This window comes from Aythya ferina (genome assembly GCF_964211825.1).
Source record: "Aythya ferina genome assembly, chromosome: 2".
Classification (NCBI taxonomy): Eukaryota; Metazoa; Chordata; class Aves; order Anseriformes; family Anatidae; genus Aythya; species Aythya ferina.
In genome coordinates, this window is record NC_140297.1 from 85,893,132 (window position 1) to 85,906,573 (window position 13,442).

Consider the following 13,442-nt stretch of genomic DNA (forward strand, 5'->3'; position numbering starts at 1 on the left):
TGTAAACTATACAGTAACATTGGCAGAAAACCAAATAATTTTAAGTTGGACATGGGTAATTTCATCAAGAAACAATGAGTTTTGTCACATTTTATCAGTGTGAACAAAACAAGAAAACAACTATTTTTTTGAGATGGAGAACTCTAAATATATGAAAGGGACGCTATATTATAGCATTTGCCATATCAGGCAATTACCAGAAAGGTCATATCCAGTCCTGTATTGCTAAAATTAATCTTTCTTACCTATTTTGGGAAATAAAATTGGTCCTCTGGATGTCTGTGGATATTCTGTAGTTGCTGTGCAAAAACACTTTTTTTTTTTTTTTTTTTTTTTCCACCTGAGCACAGGTTGTCCTCCAGTCCTCATGAGAAATCTCCAGTTGATATTTTGTTTTGCAAAATGTCCAGCTCTCTTACAGGTTTTAGGTTAATTAATTTGAAGTATACTTGTCCTATTTCAGTTTTGTTACACCATTCACACTCCATTCTGTGAGTGTTATCTTAAGTTGTCCAGTACTTGCTCACACTTTCACACTTTCAGTTTAATCATCCCATCTGCCCTGGCACTAGTATTTTCCTTGTGCTGAGGAGTTGCTTAAGTTTTGGAATAACTGCTCCATTTCCTCATTTCACCACACCCATCCAGGAGAAAGATTGGCAGTCTGAGTAAAGCTTGGGTTTTGCTCAGTCTGGTTCATTTTTGGAGTGTGCACACTTAGTTTCTCTGAATGCAGTTGAAAGAAGTAACTATAGTCAATTTTTGTTGTTTGCCTCTCAAATTTCTCACAGATCTTGCACCTCAACTGTGGCAGATATTTCTCTCTTAGGTCGCAGTCATATGTTTTTTCCTATCATGAAGTGCAATGCTTATTTGTGACTGCTGTATTTTCTGCATATTGCTATATGATACAGGACCAATTATACCTTCGATTGTAATGTTAAAAGGAAAGCTAGCAGTGCTGTTGAGTTTACACAGGTTTTGTGTCAAGTAACATTGTCAACCTTTAACCTCTTCCAATGTAAGAGGTCTGGTTAATAACATATTTTGAATCTGAAGCATAAGAGTTGTAATACTTTTGTTTTAAACCATATAATTCTGTCTTCTGTCAACCTGCTGTGCAAATTGAAATATATGTGTACTATTGGTGAGGGCTTCAGAGGGAGAGGAATATCTTTTAAAATGATGGATGAGTTAGCCTGGATCTCAGTAACAACTTATAGTTGTCCTGCTTTCCTGGTACCCTTTACCACAAGTTGCTTGAGTAGAAAAAGTAATTTAGCTAGCTTCGAGAAATAAGTGGAATAGGGTAGAAGAGGTGGGTACAAGGAAATAAAAAGGTAGAGGGAGAAGTTGTATTACCCAACATTGATGTAACCATCCAAAGTGCATACTAAAGACAAGCAAAGATTAAAGTTCAATTTCTTAAGTTAAATTCGGGGAAGAAGAATTACTTGTATTGTAATTATGTATTATGTGTTTTAAAATTAGCATGTTAAAATTAGCAAGAACATGACAGATTTTTCAATATGTCGGGTTTAGATTTAATGTAAGAAGAACTGCTTCTAGTAATAGGTTTATGTTAAATTGGATGAGATTATACATGTAAGTAAAATGAAATGAAAGAAAAGAAAATAATTAATAGTTTCATGAGGGACTCTATACAGAAAGAATTCAGTATGGATGTAGAACAGCTGTCAGTATATTACAGGAATACTATTGGCTTTTGACATAGTTTCATGGGAATATAGCTACATTGCCCTATCTTTACAGCTTGCCACAGGCATTTTTCTTAGCATCATGTATGACCTGGCAGACAAAATAAATGAGCTCTTTTGCAAACTGAAACCTTCAAGGGATCTCATTTATTTTCTTAAAAAAAAAAAAAAAAAAAAAAAAAAAAAGGCACCATATAGCAAGACAATTTACTTTTATAATTAAGTGGCATCAGCAAAGGATTACTCTTAGGGCATTAGCTACTCACTGAGCTCAGGGAAATGAGAGGCTGTTTCTTTGTTTATCTTATTCTGATAAATCCTGATAAAATATTCAGTTGAACATTTCTGTGTGTGCTATTTAGTGGACTGACTTAGCACCTAATCAAATATGATAATGAATACTATGTTTTGAAATGCCAGTAAGCATGGATTTCCCCAAGAACAACTCAGCCTTCTTTTCCTAGTGAAAAGTGCACCTTTGTGAAAGTGCTTTGTCATATCTCCTGTGGTGACTTTTTTTTTTTTTGGCTCCTGGAAAGGTCAATTGAGTAGGGAAAAGACCTGCTCAGGGGCAGGATACAGCAGTGTCTGAATTGCCCTGGCAAATTGTTCATTGCCTTGTTTCTCCTCATTCCCAGACAACACAGTAAACACTTACTGACTCTAGCTTTTATAAATCAAAAAGTGTTAAAAGTGTACGAGACGTTTTGGTAAACCAAGAGCCAACTTAGAATCCTGTCTCAAACCTAGTAGATCAGGGCAGAAATCCTGAGGTTTGAAATAATGGGTTACATTTTCCTTTTAATACATTCTTATTCTTTTATTTTTTTATTTTTATTTTTTGTGACTTTTTCATTATTTCTTTTTCCTTAATGCTTTTAATCAGGCCATACCAGAATACATACCAGAATATAGCAGAATAAGATTGTTTAAATGAAAAGGAAAATAATCTTCTTCTCTCCAAGCTTCTTCTGATTGAAATTGTGAACTGGCAGGAGCCTTACTGGAGGTCATTCTCGAGACGTGGTAATTTAGTTTTTACGATTCAAGTTTGGCTAGTTCAATTGTGCTCTAAAATTTGATAGTTGCTTATCAGAAATTGATTTCAAAGCTATTCAACTTTTTTTTTTTTTTTTAATTAGATAATATATCTTTAGACATATTGTTTGTGGATTTTTTTTGTCTGTTTGTTCTGTTTCTAACACAGAACATCTTAAACAAGAACACAGAACATCTTAAACAGTGGCTTTCTCCTGTATATTCTTCTGCAAGTTAATTAAATTTGCTTTGAGGTTTAAAATTTGCTTGGAGGTGGCTTATTGCCTCAGTCACTCCTTATCTTGTTGATGAAGGACTGTAACAGTATGCCTTTTCACTTAATTAGATGTGTGTTTGGGAACGTTAATTTGAACCATTACTACTACTTCCCACAATAACAGAAAGGCAAATTAAAGGATTCATTAACTAGTGGTTTAAGGATCACTAATAAAGGAATAAATAACTGTACAGGTTTGCTTCTTGCTGTTGTCTGCTCCCAGCAGGAGAATCTGAGAGCTTCTTGTTAATGAGATGTTCTGAGCATATTGGGAGAATACGCAGGCAACAGGAATTAGCTGCTGTATTCTCTGAACATCAGTAACATCAGTCTGGGTTTTATTGCTCATTTAAGACATTGTTGGGAGTAATCAATGTCTGTCCTTTCACTGATTGATTTGATGTCATCTCAGGTATGGTTTAATGTTAAACCTAAGAAAAAGTATCATCCTACTGCTGCTGGGGAAAAAAAAAAAAAAAAAAAAAAAAAAGGGTCTTTCTCCCTCTACTTGTCTTCCTTTCCTACTTTGCTACTGGATTCCTAAATATTTTTAAAAGCTTGTCCTCATGCCCATGTCTTCCTCCACTACGCAATTTTCCCCTCCTGTGCAACAGCTCTTGCAATAATCTGATTGCTAAGTAAGACTAGCCAATTCTCTAATCCCACAAAAATTATTACTTTTCTTGTGCTGGCTTAATGTCTTGCTATTCTTTAGTGAAACTAAAATGATGTATCATCAGATGAGCTCTGGAGTTAGCCCAGGGTAAGATGAAAAGAGATGAGGTAAGGGTAAACGAAGCTTTTATAGCAGAGAATGCTGTTATTTCACTGTAAACCATCTTTAGAAATGGTATCAAAGGAGAAGTGTTCTGAATTTACCTGTCTTTAACCGAATTCATTAATGCGTTTTTAATTAATTAATAATGTGTTTTAATTAATACACTTGATCTATGCTAGTTGTATGTCCTGCTGCAAAATATGTCAACTTCTGCCTTCCTTTGCTTCCCTGTTGGTGTTCTCATGCTGTTCACCTTCTTTCTTCTGCAATGGATGTCAGTCCTAACATAATGTTTCAGTCCTAAGTTACCAACAGATAGATTGTGTCTGCTGAACCTGTCTCCTTCTGTGTGCCTTAACAGCACTGGAATGTAGGGCAGGGTTCTGCTGCCTTAGAGTCTGATAACATGATATAGAAATCCTAGAGAGCAGCAGTGGCATCTGTGAAGGACTCTCTTCCACCTCTGAAATACTGGTGCCTTGCATGAGTCAATGCAGACCCCTGTGGAGTGGCTGCACTCATCTTGTGACAGGGCCGCTCAGTGTGCATGTAGGCCACAGTACTCACACCATGACTTCAGCCAGAAAATGTAACAGTGCAACCTTGCATACTGTGTATAAGACCTTCACTTCAGTAGATTTGATGGGAGTGAGATTGCATTTCATATAGAGAAGCGTTGGCATCATGTGCTTACCATAGTATGCATCCTCCTTCTGAGTTTCCCATGTACAGCAAATTTCCATTGAAAGGAGGGGCTGTGTTGGAAACAAACTGCTCTGCTGAAGGACTGCAGCATGACCACATGAAGGGAAACTGAAGATTTGAAAATGTGGACCATCAAGTTTAGTATCTCCCTCCTTAAACACTTTAGTATTAACATGACTATTTTTTTTTTTTTCATGTTGCTGTTGCAGTATCTTAACAAAATAAATAACTAACTAAATAAAAGACCAGACTTTACTTTCTTAGTCTTTTCACCTTCTCCCCTACAAAACCAGCTTAAACAAATTACACTTGCCAAAGTTGATTACTATGGGAAAGGAGGCTGCAAAAGGTATGAACTGTCTAAAATGTCTATGTTTATCTAAGCCTATTCCCGTTACTGTTTTTTTTGTTTGTTTGTTTTGTTTTGATTTGATTTTTTTTTTTTTGGAAGAGATATAACAGCAAAATTAAATTTAACTTTAAATTAATTAATTTCTTAAACAGTGAAATAGTAACAAGACTACAGAGAACTTACTTGGCTATTTATATGGGAAGGTACTCCATAATATATGCCATATCTGCCAAAACATAAAATCTGGGGGCATATACTTTGAGATATGTGTTGCAACATAAAAGAGTACTAAAAATTTTTGTCAGCCACAGTTATATAATACACAGTTAATGTTTTGTCTGAGGTAATATTTAAGGATAAAACTGAACCTGACAACAGTTAGAATGAATAGCTGAGTAAGTTCACAAACGAGTGTGTATTTAAAACATAATAATCAGGAAAACTTTGATCTGAAGACATCAGAGGACCAGAGGTGACAAATACTCAGTGATCCATTGAGGAACCCAAGTGCTGTCTGAAAGATGCATGGGCTGACAGGAGAAGACAGTAATCTGTGTTTGAGATGGCATGAAGAAGAGTGAGCTCCAGGGCTGCAGAGGCAGGCCACTGGTACCCCTCTGCTTTTTCTGGAGAAGTACTTGGCAAGAAATATGTAGAAGCAATGCCTTACTGTTGGTCCTCTGTACAGGACTTTTTTATGACTTAGGATCTTGAGTCACTGCTAAGGCTGCATGTGGAGCCACATACTATAAAAATTGTTCATCCTGAAAAGTAACTGTCAGAGAATTATCAGTTTTCTGTTTGCAAAGCTCGGTGCCCACTGATCAGCCTGTGATAACCTGAGTCTTCCTCTTTGTCCTTATGAACATTGATAAAACTTGAGTAGTCTTTCATTCCTGTAGCCTGTTTCTTTCATTCCTATCACCTTTTGTTCATGATCTCCTGTAATTTTAGAAATTATTAAAGCAGGTCAAAAAGACCAAAGATCACCAAAATTTTTAAGTCAAACAAACATTACCTGGTAGCCTGAAAGTATTTATCCGTGTATATGCAATTTTCACATCTTTGTCATTTATCAAGCTTGTTACTTTATTATTCTCATGCGATATAAGACTTCTATTTCCTGCAAAATCCAGACAAGGATTACTTACTCACCATTTTGCTTTTTATTATTGTAACTTGACCTTTTTCATGTAATAGTTCATAGTCATGTAATAGTCATATAATAGATACCTAATCCACTTGGATTAGGTTTATTTTATTTCTGACATATTATCCTTAGCTCTCTCTCATATTTTTTCTATAATATCTTAATAAACCAAATCAATTTTCTACACCATAAATTTCAATTTATCTACTTTCCTCCTGTTGTTTATTTCCAATTGCTGCTTTTATTACATTGCAAAACTAGAATTGCCTTTTACCAAAATCTTTCCTTTCTTGATCATGGAATTGTGAATTTTTGTTACTAACTGATTCCTTAAGAGCTTATACTTTTGTTGTTGTTCTTAATATTTTTTTTCCTTCCAGTAAATTATGCTAAATTTTATTCCTTCATGTGAATTAATTTATTCAAAGATGTTCAAAGGAAGGAATCTTCTACTGTTTTATTTCCAGGAGATTTGTCAATATCTGTATGGTCATGCCTTGAGTTTTTGATTTAGGCTATCAATTGTAGAGGAAATGAAGCATGCTTTTTTGTTTGTTTGCTATCTTACAATTTTTATTTTTTTTATCTTTTTATTTTTTTTTTTTCCAAAACCTGAGCTTATAGTGCATTCTCTGAAGTGGTATGTGCCACCTTAATGTTCCTTTAATTCACGTCTGTGTTCATTGCAACAGTATTTATCAACAGTATTTATTGTTGTTGTGTTTGAATTTTATGCCCTTCTGTTTCATTAAGAAAAGACTAAAGTGCTAGACTTAACACCCATTATAAACAGTATGCGCTTTCAGTTCTTTATGGATTTTTAATTTTAAGAAGTCCATGTCAAAATGAATTGATCTGCTGTATGTTTCTATGCTTTTATCTGTAGTCATGCTAAATGTATTCACTGTAGTAGACTGGAATACACTACTTTAAAGGAGGGCACTAAAGAATGCTTTTTGTGGTGCTTCATTCAATTTCCACTGATACAAGGGGAATTCTTTGCTATTGAGTTTAGGCAGGCTACATTTTACTTACCATAGTTCAGCTAGGAAAGTTGTTCAGTACCATAATACAAAACAAAATGCTTATTAACTGCTGAAGGAACTCAAAATTCTGTTTTGTCTTGCACTTGTGTTTTCTTCTCATTACAGTGTCTTTCTGCTTGGATTTGCTCTCCTCATTCATTAAGCACAAAATCGAAACACATTTACCAGTTACAGCCAGTGTCAAATTAGTTTAATTCCAGCATGTAATGTTGTATTTGTCTTGCTTTTATTACCACCATATTTGCAGAAGAGGCAGACCTACGTGCTAAAAGGTCTAAAGCTATGCTTCCGAAATTACTTGGTCGTTTTTTATTTCACATCCTTTGTTGCCTTTGAAGCATTCATGCAGTAGAATAAATCTAAACGGAGGTTGAAAAATAGCAATCCACATCACGATCTCAACAACATAACTGAATAAGCATTGTGACCTCTCTCATGAGGGGTATAATGACTCTGTATATATCATGAATTTTGGCATTGACTTTTCCTTTGGGCTGACAAATTTATTGCTATCATAATAAATTTCCAATATGTGTTTTACTATCAGTTACATTATTTTTATTTTTTATAGATTTTTTTTTCCAAATGTCTCTTTTTAATGAGTTTTGTACATTAAACTATTGGATTTATTAAGCTTAATGCAGTCTCGCTAGTTTTACTTAAGTGGAGATGTTCTTATAGGAACAATTCTGATTGCTATCTAGGTAGCTAATTTTCTAGTAGTCCTAGCTTTATTCTTGTAGTAACAGTCACTCTATGCTCTTTATTTACCCAATTTACCTTTATGTTGAAATGGTTTAATGCTTTTAAAATGTCTTGCACTTTGATTTTTTCTTCTTACATTTCTTTCTGCTGGCTTTGTGAAACTGGAGAAAAAAAAAAAAAAAAAAAAAAAAAGTAATTATTTATTGGCAACAACAGGAAGTTAAAAGATGTCCAGTAGTTAGTTTTGGCTCTTGGCTTGTTCATGTGAACATAGACATTTTAGTCTTCCTAATACTTATGGGGTCAATATTTCTAATTTCACTGGATATTTTAATGTGGAAATATAATAATGCTGTGCTCTACTGCATAGGATATAAATTTCATTTTGTAGGGAAAAATATAATAAAAAAAAAACAAAACTGCTTTTCTTTTTCTACAGGATAACATTGTTTTACTTATTTACAATTTGGGACAAATTGTAAAGGTTGAAATGATATAATAATGAAATACCATAGAAAGGCATCATTAATAATATGCTATTTCTTAATCACAGTCTTCAGATGATACATCAGTAATAAATATTCAGTAGATATGTCAAGATGAAGTACCCAAAATGTACATATATGACACTATGTGAAGTACTGACCTGAAAACCAAGAGTATGAGATGAGACTGTGCTCATCTATCTTGGAACAGAGACTGCATTTATTTGTAGAGTGAGATGTGACTCTGATACTACCAAGTTAAGAAAACAGTTTATACCTGCTGGGGATACAGTTCAACTTCTCTGGAAGAAAAGGAGTTATTCTGTTTCTGTAAATGAAAGAAAGATTTGCAATGGCAGTGAAGATGCAGTTCTCTTTAACTTTGATATCTGGAGAGAAAGAAGCACAGTCAGTGACGGTTGATGGAAGTTGTTCCATATACGCAGTGAGATAAGGAACTGTTTTAGTATATGTACTTGTATATTCCCTGTTGAAAATTTCTGAAGAAAACTAAAACCATTAAGGTATTTTTTGTCCTTACAGAGATAGTATAGATAGGGTAGAAAGACAGCATGCATCATCGCCTGACTTCCAATGAATCTTTCGAGTTAATTTGCATTTAGTTTGTGGATGAAGCTTTGTGTAAACATTGTACCATTTTCACTGTTTGCCTGTTTCAGTTCTCTTCATGACTCAAACACATGTGCTTCAATTATTTTTTTTGCTTGTTGGAGGTGGTGGTGATTTCCTTGTTCTAATAACAAATGTTCTGCTTTCTCATATTCTTTTGCCCTTGCTAGTCTGCCTCTTTTATTTTATTATTATTATTATTTTTTATCCCTATAGCAATATCCCTTGGATAGATAGATTTAATTCCTATACATACACAATTTAAGATGGCCATATATGTACTAGAGCCAATAAATAAATGCACAGACATGCACACCAGAGTCCATAAATAAAACTATGATAGAGGTTGTGTTTCTGAGATGCATGATTTTTCAAATAATGTATTTCATTTTTTAGACACAAGATGTGTCTAAAGTTCTGAGGCTCATTTAAAATGTTTATTAGAGACATAAAAAACAGGTCCTAACCATCTGTACCCATTAGAAATATCTCACGCCTGTTTGGAAAGAGTTTGAATTATTATGATAAAAAATGTATCCACATTGTAATTTCTATTATACGTCTACCAATTGCATGGGTGTAATATTGCAGATAGTTTGCAAATATTGCAAAATATTCAAGTTTAAAATTTAAATTTAGTAATCTCTTTATTGCCTGTTTTCAGTCACTTTGTTCAAAAGAATTTGTTGGAATCCGTAAAAAATTAATCTTACATGTTTTTTATGAATAGATTTAAATTACTTGTGGTTTTATTTTCATGTTTCAAAATTCCTTCCTTTTTATCTTTCTTTATAAAACAATCACTCTGTAGTGACCTTAGGTAAGGCGGAATGGCTTTAAATAAGGTCAACAATAAGGAAAAGGGAACTGAAGGAGATTATGCATTTTTTTAAAAGGCATAATGAAAAGAAGAAAAATGGATATGAGAAGAGAATAAGAAAGAAAGTGAAGAGGGAAAGGTGGGCAGGAGGAATATGGAAATGGAGGATGTAAGAAATTTTAGACCTACTACAAAAAAAAAGTATTTGCTAGAGATATGTACCTGCTGAAATCAGTTCAAAGTTGGTGTGCTATTCATACATTTGTATGAGTTCTGTGAACTGAAATTATGGGGGCTACCACCAGAACTGGTTTATTGGAAGAGGTGTAACAGTACACGCTGAAGAAAGTATTCGGTCAGAGGGACACAGTTACCTTTCTGAGTAACCTAACCCATCATTTCCACGGATTTCAAGCAGTGCCTTTGTGCTGCATCTTCTTCATGGTTCACCTGAAATCCTCTTGTGTAGGTATAGCAATACTGTAGTAGAGCAAAAGCGGAGTGAGAAATATTTTTGTAGTAAAAAGATGGATTTTTGTTAAATAGGTTTTGTACATGTGTAGCTCTGATGTAAAAGGAAAACAAAACAAAAACAACTTATTCAGATTTCAAAGAAGTTAAAACAGGTAATGACAAGACTTCAGTCAATTGTGAAAACTCTGTGGCTTCTATAAATGCTTCTTTGTAATGGGATCCTTAAATTCAAACTTTACATATCTGTGGCTGAGTTTGTTGTGCAAGCTTGCCATTATTGTGGAGAGAGATAGACAGCTTTAATCTATGTGTCATCTTATTCTTATTTAGACATCTAACATTGATCATGTGAATCTGCTGAAACAGTATTTCTTGTTGATTCTAAGGGGAGACTGGAGCATATGTTTTGGATGTATAGATATGCAGTGTAGATACTTTATTTCATAGACAGCCTTCAAACTGAAACTCTGTTTTGGAAATTGCCTTAGCCTTTAGGCAAAGGGAAATGTTTTGAAGACAGTCCATGAAAGAAGTTAGTGTGACTGGGAGTCAGGACTCTCTCTCTCTTTTTTTTTTTTTTTAATCTTTAATATTCATTAATTATAACTTTATTTAAATACTAGTAACAATTAACTTTATTTTTTTTTTTGATTTTTTTCCCCAGAAACTACCTCTTCAGGTTGCGGCTTGAGGATCTCTCTCTAATTCAGGTATGTTTAACATTTGTTTTCTTTGAATGATATAGGTTAGGCAGATGTTTTAAAGCAGATAATCAAGATATATTCATAAGCTTTATAACCACAGATAAGTATGCATCTGTTTTTGTCCTCTTTGCTGTATTATGTAAATCGTATTATCCATTTTAACTCCAGATTAGTGTTTGTCCGAGGCCATACAGACCTGATGTTATTTTACTCTCTGCTGTGATTTTTATTAGAGAGGATCTGTACAAAATGGAGGCTGGTAGGATTATGTTCTAACAGAAAAATGTTTTAACTTATTGTGCATTTTGTTAAAGCTTCTTTCTTCAGGCTATATTATTATTATAGAGAAGATAACAATTTTTTTAAAAGAATGATAAATTAAAAAGTGAATTCATACTTGCTAAAGAAAAATTAGACTAATCAAGCAGCAAACTTTCAATGAATAAATCTGGTGTGAACATAAGTGTCAGAATTGAAGTATTGTGTAAAAGGCAGCTATCTGTTGTTTAAAACTTGTTAGAGCTTGGAATTTGAAAATTAAAGGTTTTTAGAAGTGGTTAGGTGTCATAGGTAAGTGTGAATCCCTGATTGGTTTATTGTACCCTGAACTTCATATGACTTCCACACTGAATTTATCATATACAAGCAGTCACATCTTTCCTCAGTCTCCTAAACACCTCAGTGGTGTTCCTTGGTTAGGTTATGTGGGTTTTCTTTCATTATTTTTAACCTTGGCATCATCTGTAACCTTCATCATGCCTGTATTCTTGGCTGTAAGAGTTATTTTAGTAAGTTTAATTAAGTTGTCTAGTTTACTGAGGTAAGGTAATAGGAAAATCACAATGAAATTGAAATTTGTTTTTTCATAATCTTTTAATTTACGTAATTTAAAACTAGCTTTATATTCAGTACTGTAGCTATTACTTCACAAAGTAATACTAAATAGTTAAGCAATGAAAAGTAAAATGCATTGAGGTAAAACTATCTTTGTGATTTGTAGAACACTGTGTGTATGCCTTAATTAGGTTTGAAGTCTTCCTTTACCTTCCTTTACTAGAAACAAGATCTGAAGTTGGCTTATAATTAACCAAAATTGCAGTATTTATAAATAGTCTGTCTGTTGCTAGTGCTTAAGGCTGCAATGCAACGTGCACTTTTAGTACCCAGAATTCAGATTTTTTACTCGTGTGACATACTAGACAACTTGGCTAATAATTTGTGTTAAGCCATGAAGATTATTAATAGGATGCACAGAAAAATCTCTGATGGTGCTGTTGTACTTTTTTTAACAGAGAAAAGCTGAGAACTTATACCTATGAATTAGCAAAATAAAGTTCTCAGCTTTCCTCTGTTAGAAGAAGTATCAGTTGGCTGAGGTCACTAAAGCAGGAGAAATCCATAGATTTCGGAAGTTTATAACTGTGCTAAACTAACCAACACCCACGTGGGTCAGCAAAAAAAATATAAAATTAGGAGAGAAATCCCAATGTTGATTTTATACGAGGTTACTGGATTTTGGTTTTATGAATATGCAGAAGCCTTTAAACAAACAGTCCTCTCAAGTTAACTTTTGGTAGAATTTCTTATTCAGTCTTCAGTGATGTAACACCATTGGTTTACTTCTGTATCTTTAAACCTCTCCCTTTGATGAGATTGTATTTCCAAAAAACAAAGTATGTCATTACCATCTCTTACCAGCATATCTCTACTGCTGCTACTCCGAGTTTCAAAGTTTTCTTCCCTGTTTTGTTCTCTACCGTTATGAAATCTCCATATTTGTCCTTCACAGATCTTTTTATCCTTTTCTTCCCCTGTGCTACCCTTTTGGTCCTGTTAGAGGGCTCCAGGGCTGCCCTTCTCCAACATATTTGCTTGGAGTCTTCCAGGCTGGTGAATGTGCCTGTTATGGAAGCTCTAAGTCAGCTGTGAGATATTTGAAGCCTTTGTTTTGATGCAAGTAATGTAAGGTGTATTCTTTATGACTCCCAAAGTCATTGTGCAACAAATTCAGATAATTTTGTAGTCCTGTGTGGAAAGTATGATTGCAGTCACTGATATAGTCATAAAAATAGGTTTAGGAGTGTTTTTGAGAGGTCATCTAGTCTCTACTGGTACCCCCAGACCAGGATCATGATCACCACTTCTGTCATCATTGGGGGTTACTTGTCTGAACTCTTCTTACAATTTCAGTAGATTCCGTAACTTTTTTCAGCATTTGTTGGGAAATGTTAAGACGCAGAGGGAATCTCTCAAAGTCTTACACTAGAAAGTGTGAAAGCTTTATTAATTTAAGCAACCATAACAATTCTCAAGGAAGCTTTGAATTCAAACTTGGCGGCTTTGAACCTGAAGCCCACCTAAAGACAAGATTGTATTTACTGTACTATATTTATTGTACTGGCAGAATTATTCTTTTAGCATTATTCTTCATGCAGTTGTCATAATATATAAAAACTAAGCTTAATTTTTCCATTTATGTTTCTTTGATTACTTTGCATGAATCAATTTTTGTAAAACTTGTAGGTGTTTCACAAGTTAATTTTCACATCTGGAAAGAAAG

At 34.0% G+C, this 13,442-nt stretch overlaps 1 protein-coding gene across 10 annotated transcripts in view; it reads left to right on the forward strand.

Annotated features, from left to right (window-relative positions):
• SEMA5A (semaphorin 5A) overlaps positions 1 to 13,442 on the forward strand; it is a 342,620-nt gene that overhangs the window by 131,263 nt on the left and 197,915 nt on the right. For all 10 annotated transcript variants that reach the window (XM_084508663.1, XM_084508658.1, XM_084508661.1 and 7 more), the window contains one exon: positions 10,843 to 10,888. In XM_084508663.1, coding sequence (XP_084364789.1) covers positions 10,843 to 10,888 — 46 coding nt within the window. The remainder of the gene's footprint in view (positions 1 to 10,842; positions 10,889 to 13,442) is intronic.